The 22,491-nt window shown below is 37.3% G+C and overlaps 1 protein-coding gene across 4 annotated transcripts in view; it reads right to left on the bottom strand.

Annotated features, from left to right (window-relative positions):
* FAM13B (family with sequence similarity 13 member B) overlaps window positions 1-22,491 on the bottom strand; it is a 75,437-nt gene that overhangs the window by 25,721 nt on the left and 27,225 nt on the right. For all 4 annotated transcript variants that reach the window (XM_044226870.1, XM_044226876.1, XM_044226885.1 and 1 more), the window contains 4 exons: window positions 20,755-20,915; window positions 9,718-9,759; window positions 8,850-9,005; window positions 6,831-6,963 (listed from right to left, as the gene is read on the bottom strand). In XM_044226870.1, the coding sequence (XP_044082805.1) occupies window positions 6,831-6,963; window positions 8,850-9,005; window positions 9,718-9,759; window positions 20,755-20,915 (492 nt within the window). The remainder of the gene's footprint in view (window positions 1-6,830; window positions 6,964-8,849; window positions 9,006-9,717; window positions 9,760-20,754; window positions 20,916-22,491) is intronic.

The raw sequence follows: 22,491 nt of genomic DNA, 5'->3' as shown, positions 1-22,491 counted from the left end.
CTGAGTGTAGCAGAGCTCGCAGGTATTAGAACAGAGAAGCCGGCTACAGAGACAGAGCAGAGGAGTGAACTCTCAGCTCGGGGTTACCCTAAACTGTGATCCGTGGCCCAGTCATACCACTGCTCTTTGAGCATGGACCCCACAAGTGGCAGATCCTGGGAAACCACCCCCACCCCTGCCGAAGAGTGGCAGTGATCTGCTGGGTTTGGAGACTCCAAATGGGGCTATGCGCCCGAGACAGAAACACTCAGTCACAGGCCAGGGTTGGTTCAGAGTGCAGCCAGAGACCAGGGAGACAGGAGTGACTGAGCGCTTTTCTCTGAGAGAGCGCTGAGTGGGGCCCCAAGCTCTCGGCTCTCCCAGGCCAGAGATTGGGAGGCCACCATCTTCGTTCCTGTCCTCCAGAGCTCTACAGAAAGCGTTCAGGGAACAAAAGCTCCTGAGAGCAAACCAGAGCAGATTACTTAGCCCAGCCCCTGGCAGGGGTGGTGCAATTCCATCTCGGGCAAAGACACTTGAGAATCACTATAACAGGCCCCTCCCCCAGAAGATAAGCAAAAAAATCCAGACCAAGCTCCTTGATCAAGGAGAACAGTGGAATTCCAGAGGAGGGGAAAGCAAAGCAGAGAATTCATGGCTTTCTCCCCATGATTCTTTAGTCTTACAAAGTTAATTAAATTTTTTAATTTTATTTTTTTTCTTATTCTAATTTTTTAAACTTTTACTCTTTCCTCTTTTGATGTTTTATAACTAGTTTATCTAAAAATACCTTTCTGTTTAAAAAAATCTTCTTGAACCTTTATTATTATAGTCCTATTTTATCCTTCATTGTATCTAACTTCATCTTTTGTATACATACAGGGTTTTTTCTTCTAAAAAATTTTGTGATACTTCTTCTTTTTTTTTTTTTTAAAGATTTTATTTATTTATTTATTTGACAGGGGGTGGGGGGAGAGAGAGAGAGAGGCAGAGAGGCAGGCAGAGGCAGAGAAGCAGGCTCCCCACTGAGCAAGGAGCCTGATGAAGCCCCAGGACCCTGAGATCATGACCTGAGCTGAAGGCAGCAGCTTAACCCACTGAGCCACCCAGGCACCCCGTGGGATACAACTTCTAATAGATCAAAATATACCCTAAATCTAGCACAGGGCTTGTTCTAGCACAGCCTGAGCAAATTCTTTCCACTTTCTTTTCCCAACCAACTTATCTTATCAACTCCTTTTTTTAGAATGTTTTTTAAATTTTCATCTCTATAGTCATATTCCATCCCTTCATCATGTTTAACCTTATTTTTGTATATATATGTGTGTGTGTGTGTGTGTGTTTCTTTCTTTAAAATTTTGGAGGGAGTTTCTTCTAAGAGATCAAAATACTCCCAAAAATCAAGAGGGTGGCTCTGTTCTATTCACCAGTCTAATATATATTTTTTCTTTTTCTTTTTGAACTACTTTAACCCACAATTTGGGGTCTCTTCTGATTTGATTAACGCACATTTTACTGGGGTATTTGTTACCCTTTTAGTATTTTAATCTCTTGTTCATATATTCTTATCTGGATAAAATAACAAGGCAGAAAAACTCACCACAAAAAAAAAAAAAAACAAAAAAAAACCAAGAGGCAGTACCAAAGCCTAGGGACCTAATCAATACGGACATTGGGACATTGGGACATTGATAATATGTCAGATCTAGAGTTCAGAATAACGAACTGTCAAGGTACTAGCTGGCTCAAAAAAGTCATGGAAGATGTTAGGGAAACCCTTTCTGGAGAAATAAAAGAACTAAAAATCTAACCAAGCTGAAATCAAAAAATCTATTAATGAGGTACAATCAAAACGGAGGCTCTTACTGCTAGGATAAATGAGGCAGAAGAGAGAGTTAGTGATATAGAAAACCAAATGACAGAGAATAAAGAAGCTGAGCATAAGAGAGACAAACAACTGCTGGACCATGAGGGGAGAATTCAAGAGGTAAGTGATACCATAAGACGAAATAATATTAGAATAATTGGGATTCCAGAAGGAGAAAAGGGGGGGCAGAAGGTATACTGAAGCAAATTATTGTAGAGAGTTTCCCTAATATGACAAAGGGAACAAGCATCAAAATCCAGGAGGTGCAGAGAAACCCCCTCAAAATCAATAAAAATGGGTCCACATCCCGTCATCTAATAGTAAAACTTACAAGTCTTAATGATAAAGAGAAAATCCTGAAAGCAGCCTGGGACAAGAAGTCTGTAACATATGATAAAAATATTAGACTGGCAGCAGACTTAGTTACAGAGACCTGGCAGGCCAGAAAGAACTGGCATGATATATTCAGAGCACTAAATGAGAAGAACATGCAGCCAGGAATAAATACTATATCCAGCTAGGTTATTATTGAAAATAGAAGGAGAGATAAAAAGCTTCCAGGACCAACAAAAACTGAAAGAGTTTGTAAATACCAAACAAGCTCTACAGGAAATATTGAAATGGGTCGTCTAAGCAAAGACAGAGACTAAAAGTAGTAGACCAGAAAGGAACAGAGACAATATACAGTAACAGGAAATTAAAGAAGAACTGAAAAAATTCATGGAAACAAATGATAACGAAAACACGACTGTTCAAAATCTGTGGGACAGGGCCGCCTGGGTGGCTCAGTGGGTTAAGCTGCTGCTTCGGCTCAGGTCATGATCTCGGGGTCCCGGGATCGAGTCTCGCGCATTGGGTTCTATGCTCAGCAGGGAGCCTGCTTCCTCCTCTCTCTCTCTGCCTGCCTTTCTGCCTACTCGTGATCTCTCTCTGTCAAATAAATAAAAAAAATCTTAAAAAAAAAAATCCCAATTACTTATTTAAAAAAAAAAAAAAAAATCTGTGGGACAGAGCAAAGGTAGTCCTGAGAGGAAAATATATAGCGATGCAAGCCTTTCTCAAGAAACAAGAAAGGTCTCAAATACACAACCTAACCCTACACCTAAAGGAGCTGGAGAAAGAACAACAAAGAAAGCCTAAACCCAGCAGGAGAAGAGAAATAAAGATCAGAACAGACATCAATGAAATAGAAACCAAAAAATTAACAGAACAAAAAAAGAAAACTAGGAGCCGGTTCTTTGAAAGAATTAGTAAGATTGATATACCCCTGGCCAGACTTATCAAAAGGAAAAGAGAAAGGACCAAATAAATAAAATCATGAATGAAAGAGGAGAGATCACAACCAACACCAAAGAGATACAATTACAAGAACATACTATGAGCAACTATATGCCACCAAATTTGACAATCTGGAAGAAATGGATGCATTCCTAGAGACATGTAAACTACTACAACTGAACCAGGATGAAATAGAAAACCTGAACAGACTCATAACAATTAAGGAGATTGAAGCAGTCATCAAAAATGTCCCAACAAACAAGAGCCCAGGGCCAGACAGTTTCCCAGGGGAATTCTACCAAGCATTTAAAGAAGAATTAATTCCTATTCTCTGGAAACGTCCAAAAATCAGAAATGGAAGGAAAACTTCCAAACTCATTTTATGAGGCCAGCATTACCTTGATCCCAAACCAGACAAAGTTGCCATCATAAAGGAGAATTACAGACCAATATCCTTGATGAACACACATGCGAAAATTTTCACCAAATACCAGCCAGCAGGATCCAATAGTACATTAAAAGGATTATTCACCACGACCAAGTGGGATTTATTCCAGGGCTGCACGGTTGGTTCAACATCCGCAAATTAATCAGTGTGATACAATGCATTAATAAAACAAAGAACAAGAATCCTATGATCTTCTCAATAGATGCTGAAAAAGCATTTGACAAAGTATAGCATCCTTTCTTGATCAAAACTCTTCAAAGTGTAGGGATAGAGGGTACATACCTCAATATCATCAAAGCCATCTATGAAAAACCCACTGCGAATATTATTCTCAATGGAGGAAAAACTGAGAGCTTTTCTGCTAAGGTCAGGAACATGGCAAGGATGTCCACTATCACCACTACTATTATTCATAGTTCTATGAAGTCCTAGCCTCAGCAATTGGACAACAACAAAAAAAAAATGAAAGACATCCAAATTGGCAAAGAAGTCACTCTCTGCAGATGATATGATACTTTTATGTGGAAAACCCAAAAGACTCCACTCCAAAACTGCTAGAACTAATACAGGAATTCAGTAAAGTGTCACGCTATAAAATCAATGCACAGAAATCAGTTGCATTTCTATACACCAACAAGACAGAAAAAAAAAGAAATTAAGAGTCAATCCCATTTACAATTGCACACAAAACCATGAGATATCTAGGAATAAATCTAACCAAAGAGGCAAAGAATCTGTATTCAGAAAACTTATAAAGTACTCATGAAAGAAACTGAGGAAGACACAAAGAAATGGAAAAATGTTCCATGCTCATGGATTGGAAGAACAAATATTGTGAAAATGTCTATTCTACCTAAAGCAATCTACACGTTTAACATAATCCTATCAAAATACCATCAAGTTTTTTCAAAGAAATGGAAAAAATAATCCTAAAATTTATATGGAACCAGAAAAGACCCTTAATGCCCAGAGGAATGTTGAAAAAGAAAGCCAAAGTTGGTGGTATCACAATTCCAGACTTCAAGCTCTATTACAAAGCTGTCATCATCAAGACAGTACGGTACTGGCATAAAAACAGACACACAGATCAATGGAACAGAATAGAGAGCCCAGAAATGACTCTCAACTCCATGATCAACTAATCTTTGACAAAGCAGGATAGAATGTCCAATGGAAAAAAAGACAGTCTCTTCAACAAATGGTGTTGGGAAAATTGGACAGCCACATGCAGAAGAATGAAACTGGACCATTTCCTTATACCACACACAAAAATTTGAGACTCAAAATGGATAAAAGACCTCAATGTGAGACAGGAATCCATCAAAATCCTTGAGAACACAGGCAGCAACCTCTTCGACCTCAGCTGCAGCAACTTCTTCCTAGAAACATCACCAAAGGCAAGAGAAGCAAGGGCAAAAATGAACTATTGGGACTTCATCAAGATCAAAGGCTTTTGCACAGCAAAGGAAACAGTCAACAAAACCAAAAGACAACTGACAGAATGGGATAAGATATTCGCAAGTGACGTATCAGATAAAGGGCTAGTATCCAAAATCTATGAAGAACTTATCAAACTCAATACCCAAAGAACAAATAATCCAATCAAAAAATGGGAAGAGGACATGAACAGACATTTCTGCAAAGAAGACAACCAGATGGCCAACAGACACATGAAAAAGTGCTCCACATCACTCGGCATCAGGGAAATACAAATCAAAACCACAATGAGATACCACCTCATGCCAGTCATAATGGCTAAAATTAACCAGTCAGGAAATGACAGATGCTTGTAAGGATGAGGAGAAAGGGGAACCCTCCTACACTGTTGGTGGGAATGCAAGCTGGTGCAGGAACTCTGGAAAACAGCAAAAGCTGAAAATAGAGCTACCCTACTACCCAGCAATCACACTACTAGATATTTACCCTAAAGATACAAATGTAATGACCCGAAGGGGCATGTGCACACAAATGTTTATAGCAGCAATGTCCACAATAGTCAAACTATGGAAAGAACCTAGATGTCCATCAAAAGATGAATGGATAAAGAAGATGTGGAGTACACACACACACACACACACACACACACACACACACACACACAATGGAATACTATGCAGCCATCAAAAGAAATGAAATGCTGCCATTTGCAAGACATGGATGGAACTAGAGGGTATTATGCTGAGCAACAGAAGTCAATCAGAGAAAGACAATTATGATCTCCCTGATATGAGGAATTTGAGAGGCAAAGTGGGGGGTTTGGGGGGTAGGGATGAAAAAAATGAAACAAGATGGGATTGAGAGTGAGACAAACCATAAAAGACTCTGAATCTCACAAAACAAACTGAGGGTTGATGTGGGGCGGGGGGTATGGAGAGGGTGGTTGGGTTATGGACACTGGGGATGTGCTATGGTGAGTGCTGCGAAGTGTGTAAGCTTGACTATTCAGACCTGTATCCCTGGGGCAAATAATACATTACATGTTAAGAAAAAGTTTAAAAAAAGAACAGCTAAAATAAAAAATAGTAATAAAACAAAAAAAAAAATATTCTGCAGAGCAAAGGAACCATCAACAAAATGAAAAGTCAACCTTTAGAGAAACTTTTAAATCATATACAGACAGTTCCTGACCTCCAATGATTTGACTTTGAATTTTTCAGCTTTCCAATGGTGCAAAAGCAACACACAGTCAGCAGAAACCATACTTTGAATTTAAATTTTGATTTTTTTACCCCTAGGATAGCATTCTTCAGAAAAAATTGGGAAAATAGGAGAAAAACTTTTAAAATGAATGAAATTCAACCATAATACCACCAACAACCTCAGCTAACATCATTATTTGTTTCCTTCCAGGCAAATATTCTTAAATATTTTATATCTAATTCCCAACCCAGAAAATGGTTCCTGATCTTTACTAATAAGGTGTATGCTCTCAGGATTTATTATCAAGACAGGTAAGTGTCAGCTTCTAATACCAAAGGAACATATAAGGGGGTTCCCTGGGTGGCTCAGTGGGTTAAAGCCTCTGCCTTTGGCTCAGGTCACCATCCCAGAGTCCTGGAATAGAGAGCCCCGCTTCCGGCTCTCTGTTCAGCAAGGAGCCTGCTTCCTCCCCTCTCTCTCTCTGCCTGCCTCTCTGCCTACTTGTGATCTCTGTCAAATAAATAAATTAAATTAAATTAAAAAAAGGAACACATAAAGCAATCAGCACTGTACATCAAGCAAACCTAAAACAAAGATTTTAGTCTTTGCATTTCTTACCTGGTTATTTTCTTCATCCTCAAATACAAAATCTTGCTGCATAACTTCATTGTCTAAATTAGGACTAGCCACAGGTTCTGAACAGTCTCTGTTACTTTCACTGGCATTAATAATATCATCAGCAATATCAACCCTAGTAATGAAGATTAAAAAACCGGATCAGGCCATATGTTAAATATGTAATGCCTTTTAAATAAATAAGTATCAATAAGGATCTGAAACTTTCACTTGTTAAAGAAAATGTGTCCTTTTCATAAAACTTCACTTTCTTTATTTTGCCAAATCACATTATTAAACACACTCAGTTTATCTTTGTCTCTCTAGGAATTCAAACTACTTTGTTTGTTATTCTCTCTGAAAATTTTCAAAAACAAATGAATGGCTGAAAGAATAATTTATGTGTCAAAATAATTTCCCTTACAAATGCATACTCTTCAATTATAATGAACTGTTCCAATTAAAATATAAGTCTAGCACTAGATGTGATAATGTCCAACACCTTATTAAGCATGATAGGAACAGCTTCCTACTTCAGATTTTTCATGTTACATAATGATAATGAACTGTTCCAATTAAAATATAAGTCTAGCACTAGACGTGATAATGTCCAACACCTTATTAATAAGCATGATAGGCACAGCTTCCTACTTCAGATTTTTTCATGTTACATAATTCAGAATATGCAAAATACTGCAGCAGGCTTTTGTTTACAGAGATAATACCACCATCAATGAAGGAACATGAGTTACTTTCCCAGAGATAAAAATAAGATTGAGCATGGGCATGGGTTTCAGGATCTCTAGCTAAGCTAAAGACAAACACCAAGGAATCTATGTATATTAATTATAACCTTTGAAACAGTTCTCCACAATTTCCAACTTCTAGTTACATTATCTTTTTTTTCAGATGCTGCTTTTTTCCTTCATATTCAGCCCAAATAGTCCCTATGTTAACCCAGTTTTATCAGTTCTAATCATGCCTTCAAATCAGGGCCATAGAGCTGCACAGGCTAGTGGTGCCATCTATCTATTCAGATACACAGCACACCTGCAGCTGTACAATATGGTATTTCTAAAATAAACATATTGCAACCACTGGTTTTCAGATCCATTAATTTTTTTCAGTTTCAGTTCATATTTAATAGCTATTCTAGTGTACTACGCAAACTTAGCCTTTAAAAAAAAAAAAACTAACTCCTCAAAAAAAAAAATACAAAAGAAAAGAAAGGAAAAAACACTTTACATAATAATCTTTTTTTTTTTAACCTCCTATGAATCCTCCAAACTTGGATCCATCTTTCTCATCTGTCCTCCAAATAAAATCTGGTAACTAAATACCATAAAATCACTGTATTATGGTCTCAAAGAAAGGCACCTATATATCCGTCAAGTGCAGAGCTGAGGTAAGGAGATAAGGCCTTTCATCCACTTAAAGGTAACAAGTCAGATGAAGAGTGGAAGAAAATCACAAATCACAGAGCACACATAGGTACTTTAAACTAATACAAAATTCGACTATTAACAGCTAAACTATTAAAAAAGAGTATGTAGGGAGGGCAGCAGGGTAGTAGCTGGCCTAAAATTTAATAGCAAAGGATGATTCTGTTCACCGTTTCACTCAATGAGTAAATGCAACATGAGTGATGCCAATCTGTTCTCCCTGCACCTAGCTGTCTAGACCATTTCATGTCTCTCATGGTGTGAGCACACAGTATGAGTCTCATTTTTCTAATGTTATTCTTCATACAACATAGTGAGGTAAGCTCACTACTTCAACTGATGCTCAGGGAGGAAAACCTGGCAGTACTGGATTTAATGTCTACTACCGTAATGGATAATTTAGATATTCAATGTTAAGTGAATATATGCAACATATATACAAAGTCACTTTCCACACACACTTTCAGAAATCCCCAATATCCCATTATTTAAGTAAATTATGGTTTTTAAAAGATAAAACAATTAAAACAATTTTATATTTCTAAAAAATAATAGTGAAACATTATAAAAAGTTTCTTACTGGTTATTAGATCCTTCCCCATCACAATTAAAACTTTCTGCTTCATTATTACACACCAGACTCTGCTGTTGTAAATTCTTAAGATCATGATCTATGCTGCTCTGCAGATCAAAAAGGTGCTGTTCCACAGCTGCTCTAATTGTTCTTTCTAAAATGCTATAAAACAGAACATATGTTAGTGACAAGTAGTCACCCTAACTGCGTATTTGGCCACATAATTACAAATGTTAAAACGTGAGTAATAAAACAAATTATCAGGGCATTTAAATGGGTAAACCAGAGTAAAAAAAGAAACACATAAAAGGAATACATGATAATGGATTAAATTTTTTAAAAGAAATTATCATACAAATCAACCATATCACTATTACTACTAAGGTGGGAAAGATCAGTTGTCCCAGTAATTCGTTCCTTGCTCCTCTATAGAAAAACCATTTAAGCAGATTTTTTAAAGCTACATGTATAAAGCAAAATAATTTGTCAACATTCAGCTAAATCAAAGAAACTCTTGTTACATGAGTCAACATTTGTTACATGAAGTTTACTTCTCAAAGAAAACTTAATAAAAAAAGATCTATGACATTTCTCAATCATTTCAGAAGACCAAAAAAATCATCTGAAGAAAGTTCAATCTTTATTTCATATATTAGGCAATGCATTCCTTCTTCATTTGTTCCTACTGCAGTACATAAAAATATTAATTAGTTTCACTCCCTTATGTACAATCCTTCCCCTAAGGTAAGCACAATAAATTCACAATTTTTAAACATGTTTTTATTTAATAAATACATGATTTTTATTTCTACAGTGAAGTAATATTTTTAAATTAAAAAAAAAAAAAAAGGTCTTCTACAAGTATACTACTTACTCCGCAGAGGCTGGTAAGATGCTGATGGGAGATAAATGGGCACTGTAATCAAAGAAAGACATTAGGTATAAAACTTTTCAGTACTAAGTACTACAAAAAGTGTTGAAAACTGCCACAGTTGCACTACCTTGACATAATCAGGGGAACAAACACCAAGTTTTAGGTTCGTATCTGGCAGAGAAGGATTCTAATTTTCTAAAAAATTTATTTTTGGGGATGCCCGGGTGGCTCAGTTGGTCAAGCAACTGCCTTCAGCTCAGGTTATCATCCTGGAGTCTTGGGATTGAATCCCGTTATGAGGCTCCCTGCTTGGTGGGGAGTCTGCTTCTCCCTCTGACCCTCCTCCCTCTCACATTCTGTCTCTCATTCTCTCTCTCAAATGAATAAATAAAATCTTTTTTAAAAAGTTATTTTTCAGGGCGCCTGAGTGGCTCAGTGGTTTAAAGCCTCCGCCTTCGGCTCAGGTCATGATCCCAGGGTCCTGGGATGGAGCCCCGCGTCGGGCTCTCTGCTCCGCGGGGAGCCTGGCTTCCTCCTCTCTCTCTGCCTGCCTCTCTGCCTGCTTGTGATTTCTCTCTGTCAAATAAATAAAATGTTAAAAAATAATAATAAATAAATATATAAATAAATAAATAAAAAGTTATTTTTCACACCAAAAAAATATAAACATACCCGTGTGTGTGTGTTGCCAACTACTTCATTTGGTGCTCACTTGGAGAAACACTGACCTATATTCCAGGGCTCAAGGGAAAAATGTAGACCACTACCCTCAACAAAACAACCTCATCTAGGATAGTATAAGGGCTCAATGCGTACTCTGTATTCCTTCCCAGAAGTAAAAGCAATATGCTACTACTAGAGGATGTTCTCAAGTTACAAAAAAGGCAAAATCGATACTAAAATCATACTACTTCATTCACTGTACCATTAATAGGCCTTCCTTAGCAAATTCTGCACCACGGTATCTACTGATAATTATGAAAATATAGATAACATCCTCATTTTTACCACAATTAAAAGTTTAACTGAAACCCACAATAAGATGTGGATACCACTAAAATGTTTACAAGTAAAATCAAAGTGCTGGTAAGAAAGGGATGTGAAGCAACTAGAACTTTCCTATACTGACGCTGGAAATTTAAAACGTCCCAATCACTTTAGAAACCAGTTTAGCACTTTAAAAACCTAGCAAATAAGCCAGCGATTGTACTCCTGGGTATTTACTCAAGAGAAGTGAAAGCGTAATTCCACTGGAAGACTTGCACAAACACAGAGGCTTTATTCACAACAGCCAAACAAAGGTATCAACCCAAACAGGTGAAAGCAGACACAAGGTGTGGGACATCCCTTACAATAGAATACGCTCAGTACTTTTTTTAAATAAAAGGCACAAAGAGGCGCCTGGGTGGCTCAGTTGCTTAAGCGCCTGGCTTTGGCTCAGGTCATGATCCAAGGGTACTGGATCATGCCCCACAACGGGCCCTTATCGGCCAAGAGCCTGCCTCTCCCTCTCCCTCTGTGCTTGTGCTCTGTCAAATAAATAAACAAAATTTTGAAAATAAATAAATATTTTTAAAATAAATAAATAAATGGCACAAACATCTGAAACATGCAACATGCATCTCAACCTTATGCCAAGCAGAGATGCCAGACACAAAAGACTACCTACTGTAGGAGATTCCATTTACATGAAACTATAAAACAGGCTAAACTTATCTATACAATGACAGAAAGCAGATCAGTGGCAGTCTGGGGCCCAACTGTTGGGTGATGGAAATAGTCTGTCATGACTGTGCTTTTTTTTTTTTTTTTTTTTTTAATTTGACAGATATCACAAGTAGGCAGAGAGGCAGGCAGAGAGAAGTGGGTGAAGCAGGCTCCCCTCTGAGCAGAGAGCCCAATGCGGGCTCGATCCCAGGACCCTGGGATCATGACCCAAGCTGAAGGCAGAGGCTTTAACCCACTTAGCCACCCAGGCGCCCCTTGACTATGCTTCTTAAGAGGTATATATACAGGGGCGCCTGGGTGGCTCAGTGGGTTAAGCGTCTGCCTTCAACGTGGGTCATGATCCCAGGATCCTAGGACTGAGCCCCACATTAGGCTCCCTGCTCAGTGGAAAACCTGCTTCTCCCTCTCCCACTGCCCCTCCCCCCAACTCATGCTTTCTCACTCTATCTCAAATAAATAATATCTTTTAAAAAATTTTTTAATTTAATTTTAAAAAAGGAAATCTTATCATTTGCAACAATGCAAATGGAACTAGAGGGTATTATACTAAGCAAAATAAGTCAATCAGAGAAAGATAATTATAATATGATTTCATTCATGTGTGGAATTTAAGAAACAAAACAAAGGAGCATGTGGGAAGAGGGGGAAAAATAAAACAAGAGGGTATCAGAGGAAGACATACCATAAGAGACTCCTAGTCACTGGAAACAAACTGAGGGTTGCTCAGCAGGAGGGGCAATGGACAATGGGTAACTGGATGATGAACATTAAGGAGGGCACAAGATGTAATGAGCACTGGGTATTAAATACAATCACTGAACCCTACCTCTGAAACTAATAATATACTATATGTCAACTGAATTTAAATTATAAGAAAAAAATGTTTTAAAAGGCTATGTATTGAAAAAAAAAGTCAACATAGTGGTTTCCTTTAGTTGGGAGGGTGGGTCGAGATCAGGATTCTGAGACTTACTGGGGTGCTATTGGTGTTTACTTGTAGATCGAGTTGGCGGTAATACACGTAGACAGATGCTTTGACTAACTTGGTTTTGCTATACATTTATTTTATGCCTATTTCTGCATGTATGACTTATTTTCCATTTTTTAAAAAAGCTTTTAAAGAATAGAGTTCTAGGGCCCTCCCTAAATCTGAGGTAGGCCCCAAAAGTCTACCATTTTTTTTATCAGTGATAAAAAAAACTGATAACTCTTACCCATACTAATAAGTTAAAGAAGTTCAAGTTGCTAGATATATTTCCACCTTTCAAAATAACTAAATTTTCATAAAATGTTCCAGTTATCCAAAAGAGCCAAAAAGAGGAAAAGTTCTACCGATCTTATATTGGATGAATAGGCAGAGGAATTAATCTTTTTGGTTTCTACCCCTTTTTAATAATATTGTAAAGGTCCCTTAATATCGTAAAGGTCCCTTAGCTCCCAAAAATATGCAGCGACAATCAAACAGTTCCTTTCAATATTCTTCCCACCCCAAGAAGCTACAGTAAACAAATCAAATAAATAGATTTTGTACTTTTTTTTTAAGATTTTATTTATTTATTTGCAGAGAGAGATCACAAGTAGGCAGAGAGGCAGGCAGAGAGAGAGAGGAGGAAGCAGGCTCCCTGCTGAGCAGAGAGCCTGATGCGGGACTCGATCCCAGGACCCCGAGATCATGACCTGAGCCGAAGGCGGTGGCTTAACCCACTGAGTCACCCAGGCGCCCAGATTTTGTACTTTTAAGTCAGATTGTCATTCATACTACAAAGCTGACTGTACAACTTCATTCTCTGAGCTTGTAAAGGACAAAGGACTGATCTGGTTTTCAAAGAATTTAATTATTCTATATTTTCAGAATACAGTCAATTTCCTTGGGTAAAAAAGCACTTATGCACAAACCATGGCTAATACTTATCTGCAAAAATTATTTGTCAATAGTTATGCCATTCGTATCAGCAACAAATAGCATAGGTTATCAAAAGGATATGAGTTCTGATTAATAAAGACCTAAGAAAAATACTTCCGTACAGAGGGCTCTAGGAGATTCTAGAATGGGATCCATTTCAGACTTGGGGAAGAAGGAAAGGCTTCTGGAAGGAAGTTAAAGCAAGGGTATGATTTCCAAGCAGAAAGCAGAAGATGTGTAAAGGCTCATGATGCTATGAAGGAACAGAGCATAAAATGTTATGGAAGGAGGGTACAAGGAACAAGATTTGTTCTTTGTTCACAGGAACAAGATTATCAAGGATCTTGAAAGTGCAATTAAGATATATACTTGATCCTCAGGGCTATGGGAAGCCACTGAGGAGTTGTAAGCTAAGCAATAACATTATCTTTGCTGTGACTTGGCATATAGAACACATGGTACCTGGTGAATAAATTATTATTAATAAATATTAAAAAAAAAACTTCTGGGGCGCCTGGGTGGCTCAGTGGTTAAGCCTCTGCCTTCGGCTCAGGTCATGGTCTCAGGGTCCCAGGATCAAGTCCCACATCAGGCTCTCTGCTCAGCAGGGAGCCTGCTTCCCCCTCTCCCTCTGCCTGCCTCTCTACCTACTTGTGATCTCTGTCAAATAAATAACTAAACCTTCCAAAAAAAAAAAAAGAACAGTTGCTGACAAATTTAAGGTCAAATTACTTACATACTACATAGACAGATGCCATAGAGACCATGTTTATGCTAACTGTTTTCACTAAACCCCCCTGGAAGGAGACAGACTAAGAGAACCAACAATAAATTATAAGGGTCATGCATATTTTAAAGTCATCAGTCCAGTATAATGTTTAAAGTTTATAGTCATTCTCTGACCTTTTTCTCCCTGTTAATTCTACTTTTAATTCTGCCTACCATCACATAATCCTCTTGAGAACATTACATAAAATCAATCTTGCAGCCATTTATTCCAATTGTAAGATTTTGTAATTCAAATACAGTAATCATAGGGAAATTCTATTATTTCAATCTCCCAATGACAAATTTGATGTTACAAATAACACTTCAGTAACAGTACTGCAACTCTGCTTCAATTAAATCTGAAACAGATCATTTTACGTGTGCAACAGAGCTCTGCAAGCCATTATGAATCCAATGCATCTCCCAACAAATAACAGCAGATAGAGAGACCTCAAACACCATGAAGGTTGGTGATGGGCTTATAAAAACTGCTGAGCAATTATTAGAGCTGTAGTCTAAATGGAAGCAGGCTGCAACATGAGGTCACTACTGACAAGGAAAGACCTCATCCAGAAACTACAAATTTCTTCCCAAGTCTGTGCAACTTTGCAGGACACAGGAAAAGGGCATGAAATTTTGAATATGGGTAGAACTTCTATAAGAATGTAACTTTTATAAGAATATTTCAGCCTAATCCAATTTAAAGCAGAAAAACCAATCTGTTTGTTTTCATTAGTCATACTATACTATTCAAGGATATGTTATGAAACTATACTATTCAAGAATATGTTTATAAAAAATAAAAAAATTTTTAAAAATAATAAAAAAATAAATAAAATAAAATAAAATAAAAAGAATATGTTATGAAACTGATAAAACAGATGTATAATAGGTATAGTACCACTACTGTTCATTTATTTTCCATATTTGGAAAAACTCTAGTGGTAAATTTTTCTAATCTAAAATTTGGATGATTTCCATATAATTTATGCCAAAACCACACCAAAATTATCATCTTAAAAAAATGGTAATTTCAAAAAGCAAATTTATGTAAACAAAAATCATATATCCCTTTCAAGCCAAAAGCAAAAACCCTTTCTTCACCTTCCCCAACAACTTGGGAACATCCTCTACCTATGACAAGAATAAAAAGGGAGAAAGATTCCTTGCTATTTCTGTCAGTTAAGTTGTAACAACTACAAGTCTTTAAAATATTAAATGCAGGCAACCCTCTTGGGGCCCCCTCCTCTTTGGAAGCTTTGTATTCTATCACTCAATAAACTTTGCTTTGCTGACCACCAAAAAAATAATAATAATAAAAATATTAAATTTATCATTTATAGGGCAAGGGGAAGAGAAGAGAAACTATCAATATGTATTATGTTCTGGTACTTTAAAGGAAATTTCACTTTAATAAACCTTTCTTATGAACCAGAGCATAAATTCTACTCTTTTCCACCCAACATATCTGATACTTCACCAAAATACATTCTCTTTCACTTAAGTGGAACCCAACTAATGAAAACACAGTGAATTGATAAAAATCTACCAAATGAATATTCTGCAAACTATCTGATTCAATGGATGGAAGAAAAGGGAAAGAGTTATGACTACTTTTTTCATGCATCTGTAGTCCAGTAAAGGCCCATTTCCTTAGCAATAAGGCATCTACAGAATGAAGTTGGAGAGACTAATCTCAAAACCCTAAACTCAGAGCTCTTCCTCAATCACTACATCTTCTTTTCTGTATCAAAAAGAACCACCAGTAACCAATGAACTCACAAAAATGAAGTCCTACCAGGGTGCCTGGGTGGCTCAGTTCATTAAGCGTCTGCCTTCCACTCAGGTTATGATCTCTGGATCCTGGGATGGAGCCCCGCATAAGGATTCCTGCTCAGTGGGGAGTCTGCCTCTCATTCTCATTCTCTCTTTCTCTCTCCCTCTGCCCCACCCAACCGCTCATTCTCTCCAAATAAAATCTTTAAAAAAAAAAAAAAAAAAAAAAAAAAGCCCACCACAGCCCATAAAAAAAATATTGAAATTTCCATTTCTAAATCCCAAGTTTTAGCAAGGCATTAAAAGCATAACTGTAGGGATGTCTGGAGGACTCCGTCAGTTAACTATCCCACTTTTGATTTCAGCTCAGGTCATGATCTTGGGGCCATGGGGTCATGGGATTAAGCCCCAAGTCAGGTTCCTCTGGGTGTGGAACCTGCTAGAGATTCTCTCTCTCCCTCTGCTCCCCAATCCACAACTCACACATGCACATCTGTGCATGCTCTCTCTCTCAAAAAAAAAAGGGGGGGAGGGATAACTATAAATGAAGTCTATAATAATGCCAATTAACTTTTTGCTATATACTTCTGTAAACATGAGCATAAATTAAAATCTGCCTAAACCTGAAGCTTACGTAAAAGATTATGAGGCACAAATTTAAAAAAAAAAAGTTAAGAACTTATTCAGAATTCTCTCACCTGTCTTTAAATATTTTAAAGGTAGGGGTGCTTGGAGCGCCTGGGTGGCTCTGTGGTTAAGTTAAAGCCTCTGCCTTCGGCTCAGGGTCCTGGGATGGAGCCCCACATCGGGCTCTCTGCTCAGCAGGGAGCCTGCCTCCCCCTCTCTTTCTGCCTGCCTTTCTGCCTACTTGTGATCTCTGTCAAATAAATAAATAAAATCTTAAGGAAAAAAAAAAATTTAGGGGAGCCTGGGTGGCTTAGTGGGTTAGAGCCTCTCCTTTCCGCTTGGGTCATGATCCCAGGGTCCTGAGATCAAGTTCCACACTGGGCTCCCTGGTCAGCAGAGATTCTGCCTGTCCCTCCTCCATCTACCCCTCCCACCACCTCATGCTTTCTCTCTCTAATTAATAATAATAAATAATAAAATAATCTTCTAAAAAATAATCTTTTAAAAACTGTTTTTTAAAAGTAAAAATTCCCCTAAAATCTGTGTAATTAAATAGCAAAGCTAAATAACAGATAAATATGTGGATAGAAAGCACATTTTATGCTTTCTAAAGGCACTTTGAAACTGATCTTGAGATTTCCATGGACCTCATGGATAAGACTGATGCTTTTTGTGTACCCTAAGCTACTTAAACCTAAACCCCACCATTTTTTCCTCTCTGCTGTCAGGTCAACTGTCACAAAATATGACTAACAGCAAACAATACAAAGAAATAACAGATGTTGGGGTGCCTCAATGGCTCAGTCAGTTAAGTATCTGCCTTTGGCTCAGGTCAGGATCCCAGGATCCTGGGATTGAGACCTTCACTGGGGTTCTCTGCTCAATGGGGAGCCTGCTTCTCCCTCTTCCTCTGCCCCTCACTTGTGCACAGGCAAGTGTACTCTTTCTCTCTCAAATAAAATCTTAAGAGAGAAAGAAAGAAAGAAATGAAAAGAGAGGGAGAGGAGGAAGAATGAATGAACACACCAATCAACACCACCGCTACACATTTAAACCACCGGTTGTCAAAGGATGGTCTGTGAACCAAAAGACCAAAGCTATTTTCATAGTATTGCCTTTTTCACCATGCTGACATTTGCATGATGATACAAAATCAATGGCCAAAAAAATGCTGACGTCTTAGCATAAATTCAGGTAAATCGTATAAGACTGTACCATGGCCACTGCATTCTTTACCACCACCTACTTGTAATTTTTTTTAATAGAGGACTAGTCCTTGATGAAGAAGCAGTAAAAATTATTAGTTTTATCTCAGCTCTGAGTATACTTCATTTAATATTTAGTGTCACAAAATGGGAAGCACACATGAAACACTTCTGCTGCATAATGCAGTACAATGCCTATCTTGTCTGAATTGTGAGTCAAGTTTTATCACAGAACACCATTTTCAGTCGAGAGATAGGCTGACAAACTATGGTTATTCCAACCTGAATATGTGGCAGACATCTTCTCAAAAATGGGTAAGACTGAGACTTCAAGAAAAGCAAGTGACAGTACTGACAAAATTTGAGTTTTCAGCAAAAATCTGAATTGTGGAAAACCTTTATTTTTACCATGAACTCATTAATGTCCCAGTACTTAAAAGACACTTTTGATATAATCAATGGTGATATTAAAGAATGTGAACTGTTGATATTATGTAACAAAATGTATCATCATTTGGAAGAGCTGAATTAACTCCCTTAAACTGCATTTTCTAAATGCCCAACATAACAAGTTACAAAATCAAGCACAAATAAAATAATCACAGCACAAGACAAACCAAAAGATCAGAGCTGAAAAAAAACACAGATATGGTTTCAAGTTTCATAATACAAATAACTTTGAAGAAGCTGCTACTCAATCTTTTGGCCTATTATCAAAGAAGAATGGACACACAATTACCTGAAAAGGCTACGAATATTCTATTTCTAACTACATACTGGTGTGATGGCAAATTTTCTTCACATACTTTAACCAAAATAACAAACACAAGAAATGCAATATAGAGGAAAATGTAAGAATTCAGCTCTCATCTACTAAGCCAGACATTAAAGACACTTGTATCTGTAAAAATATAAAACAAGCCACTAAAAAATTTTTCACTAAAAAGATTTTTGGAGATTTTGGAAAACACAGTTACATTTTAAAATTTTACATTAAGGGGGCACTTGCATGCCTCACATGGTTAAGGTCTGCCTTCAGCTCAGGTCGTGATCTCCAGGTCCTAGGACTAAGCCCCATGTCCAGCTCCCAATTCAGCAGGGAGTCTCCTTCTCCCTCTCCCTCGCTTCTACCCCTGCTTGTGCTCTCTCTGTCTCTATCTCAAATGAATAAATAAAATCTTTAAAAAATAAAAATAAAAAATAAAAATTTTACATTAACATGTAATAGGTTTATTGCTACTTTATAAATATATATAAATTTCTCAGTTTTAATTCCTAATATAGTAAATACCAATAATTACAACCAACGAAAAGAAAAGTTCTTCAGGTCCTAAATAATTTTTAAGTGTGTTAGGGGGTTATAAGATCAAGTCTGAGAACTGCTGATCTAAAACTAACAAAGGAGGAGGAATTTATCAGTCAAAAAACTGTTAGGTAAAACAAAGAAAAAAAAACACATAAAAACAAAAACCTCTTAAGTCATAAATAGCTGTACATAAGCATCTTCCCAACTACAACTCTACAAAGAACCACTTCCAGTGCCTCAAACATGCTGTTTTTAATTTACAACATGGTAAATGCCCATCGGTATAATCAACACTAACAAAGGTCTTTGGAGTCAATAATTTTTAAGAATGTAGCATTTGAAAACAAGAAGTGTGAGAATGGGTATTTTAAACCATCACTAAAGGTTTATTTCCCTAGGGTCTAACATATTTTCCCACAGCTATTTGTGAAAAGAAATAGAGCAGATACCTAATACTATGTTCATGAACTACCTCTCAGAAAAACTCAAAAAAATAGAACATTACAAGTTACCGAAAGTTCAATCTCCAGTATCCACTAATTCCATAAAACAAATTTATACATAGCTCCCTATATGCTAGGACTTGTGCATTCTAGGGCTATTTTTCCCTATTTTTCTTTCATCCATGGTGGGCAATCAAAGAATGTATTTTTTTTTTTAACTTCCATGCAATCAATCATCCAAAACCTCTACCTGCTGCTCCCCCATTGCTTGTGCACTTGCTTGTTCTCTGACAAATAAATAAAATCTTAATAAATAAAGCTTCCTAAACAGTGTATCCAATGACTCCACCTATGCACTAAGACAGTGCCTCCACCCTACCACATTTATGAAGTTTACACAGTATGCCATGTGAATATTATCCCTTCCTACATGAAAAGATTGGGAAGAACTATCTTAATGTATCAGAGTTCTCTCCTTACAGCCTAACAACCTAGTTCTAGCCCAGAAGTTGGAAATACAAGTCAATTCAACCACTCTATCATTCCATTTCCAAAGGTTCTTAAATTTCATCCAACTCAACTAAAACATACTAAAAATATAAAAACAAACTTTAAGAATAAATGTAAGAGGTTTTCTTTTGAAAAAGAAGTCTAAATACTAGGGGCACCTGGGTGGCTCAGTTGGTTGAGCGTCTGTCTGCCTCAGGCTCGGGTCATGATCTTGGGGTCCTGGGATCGAGCCTCATGTCAGGCTCCTGCTCAGTGAGAAGTCAGCTTCTCCCTCTCCCCCTGTTGCGCTCCCCACCGCTTGTGCTCTCTCACCCTGTCTCTCTCAAATACATAAAATCTTTTTAAAAAGGGTGGGGGGGAGAGAAATATAAAGGCTAATACTTGAAAGTTTCTTAGCAGGTTTGCTTAAAATTTTCTCATTGCTCTTTTTTATACACACTTCAATCTTTTTTTTTTTTAAGATTTGAGAGAGAGTAAGCAAGGGAGAGAAAGAGAGAGCAAGCGCATGCATGAGCAGGGGGAGTGCAACAGAAAGAGAGAGAGCAGCAGATTTCCCACTGAGCAGGGAGCCCAATGCAGGGCTCCATCTCAGGACTCCGGGATCATAACGTGAGCCGAAGGCAGATACTTAACTGAATGAGCTACACAGATGCCTCCATACACAAACTAATCTTTCACACAGTGCTAGAATTTGCATGATTCAGTGCTTCAGTGAATCTACATCTAGAATAAAATGTTCAAAAGCTAAAGTTCTTTCAACTGAAATACTACCTTGTTGATGCTGTAACACTACTTGGTTCCAGGATGTTCTCAGTCATCCTTAATTGTACCACCTCTGCCATGTCACTTGATTTTTCTGCACCCTCTTCTGGAAGTTCTTCTATATGTTCCAGCTTTTCATCTTCCTCTTCTTCCTCAGAAAGTTCATTAACCTATATAAATAAGAGGAAATTGAAAATCAAAATTTAATATAACTGTTAACTGACATTATCTAAGATATACTATTCTAAGAAAATTTTAACACAACTCATTTTTTACTTCATTTCCCAGGACCAATTTTCCTAACAGACTAAGCAATAGCCACTCTCCCATATTAGAAGAAAACCGCAAACCAAACTTAACACTTTAAAGCACAAACTTATGATTACCTTAGTGTATCACTAGGAATATGAGTAAGAATGTAAACAATGAAAACCCTGCACACTGCAGTTAGTTAACATTAATCTTCATTTCCTAATCAATCAGTTTTATAGACTGAATAGTTATGAAGACTTCCAACTAACCTCTCCAATTTCCAGGTGCATTTAGCAAATGATTTCAATATAGTATAAGTGCTAGAAAAGGGCAGAGAAATTTTGCCTTAAGGCGTTAACTATGTTTTAGAAAATGTCAGCTAGGGGCACCTGTGTGGCTCAGTGGGTTAAAGCCTCTGCCTTAGGCTCAGGTCATGATCCCAGGGTCCTGGGATTGAGCCCTGCATTGGGCTCTCTGCTCAGCAGGGAGCCTCCTTCCCTTCCTCTCTCTCTGCCTGCCTTTCGACCTACTTGTGATCTCTGTCAAATTAAAAAAAAAAAAGAAAGAAAGAAAAGGTCAGCTAACTTCTAAACGATTCAGATGGAATTTTTCATGAAGAGACTGGACCTTATAAGGGGAAACTCATTGTTTTGGCCAGTAAACACAACTCAAGGCTATAATTTTCTTTCTGGCAGGGGCTATAAAATGTCTTCTATTATCAAACTGGCTACGTAAGTAAACAATCATTCTAATAAAAAGACAATATCGAAAAAGGAAAACCCCCACAAAATATTTCCAAATGAGAAATAACTTGTCAAGCTATCCCAAAGAAGAGGTAGCCATAAAATATCTTAACATCTTTTATAATTTAATACTAATTATTGAAAACACTAAGCAGTAAAAGTATACCTTTATCCATTCTAGCCAAATGCACTGGAAATACCTAAAATAAATTTACCACTGTGTGTAAAAGAGGTACTCTCTCCCGACAGTCAAAACACAGTTACTAGAATACCCTCAGAAAGTAAACTTTAACCAAAAGATAGGTAATTTCTCCGTGGCATTCTAGCACACTTGTAATCAACAAATATAGACTGCCTGCTTTCAAGTGTAACACAGTAAGTACTTAAAAGCCAAACTCGGAAGGCAGAAAGATATATATTTCACATTCCTACTGTGCCCTTAACTATCCCTCAACTTACTTCTCCAAGCCTATGAATAAAATGGAGATGCTATACATACTACCTACCTTATAAGGCTAGTTGAAAGGATTAAATAATATATGCAAACTCTTCTACAGTGTCTATACATACTAAGCAATAAATAATAGCTATCATTGTAACTGGAATTGTTATTTCAATATAGTGTAGAGCCTAGTTTCTACATGTAACATCACTTCTTTTTTGAGACAGACAGACAGTATTTGCCACCAAACTAAAGCAGGAGCTCTCAAGGTCACTAGTCATCTGGGTCACTAAAAATTCATTACTAACA

This window comes from Neovison vison, chromosome 1 (assembly GCF_020171115.1).
Source record: "Neovison vison isolate M4711 chromosome 1, ASM_NN_V1, whole genome shotgun sequence".
Classification (NCBI taxonomy): domain Eukaryota; kingdom Metazoa; phylum Chordata; class Mammalia; order Carnivora; family Mustelidae; genus Neogale; species Neogale vison.
Note: the sequence above shows the minus strand (reverse complement) of the source record. Positions and strands in the feature narration are given on the sequence as shown.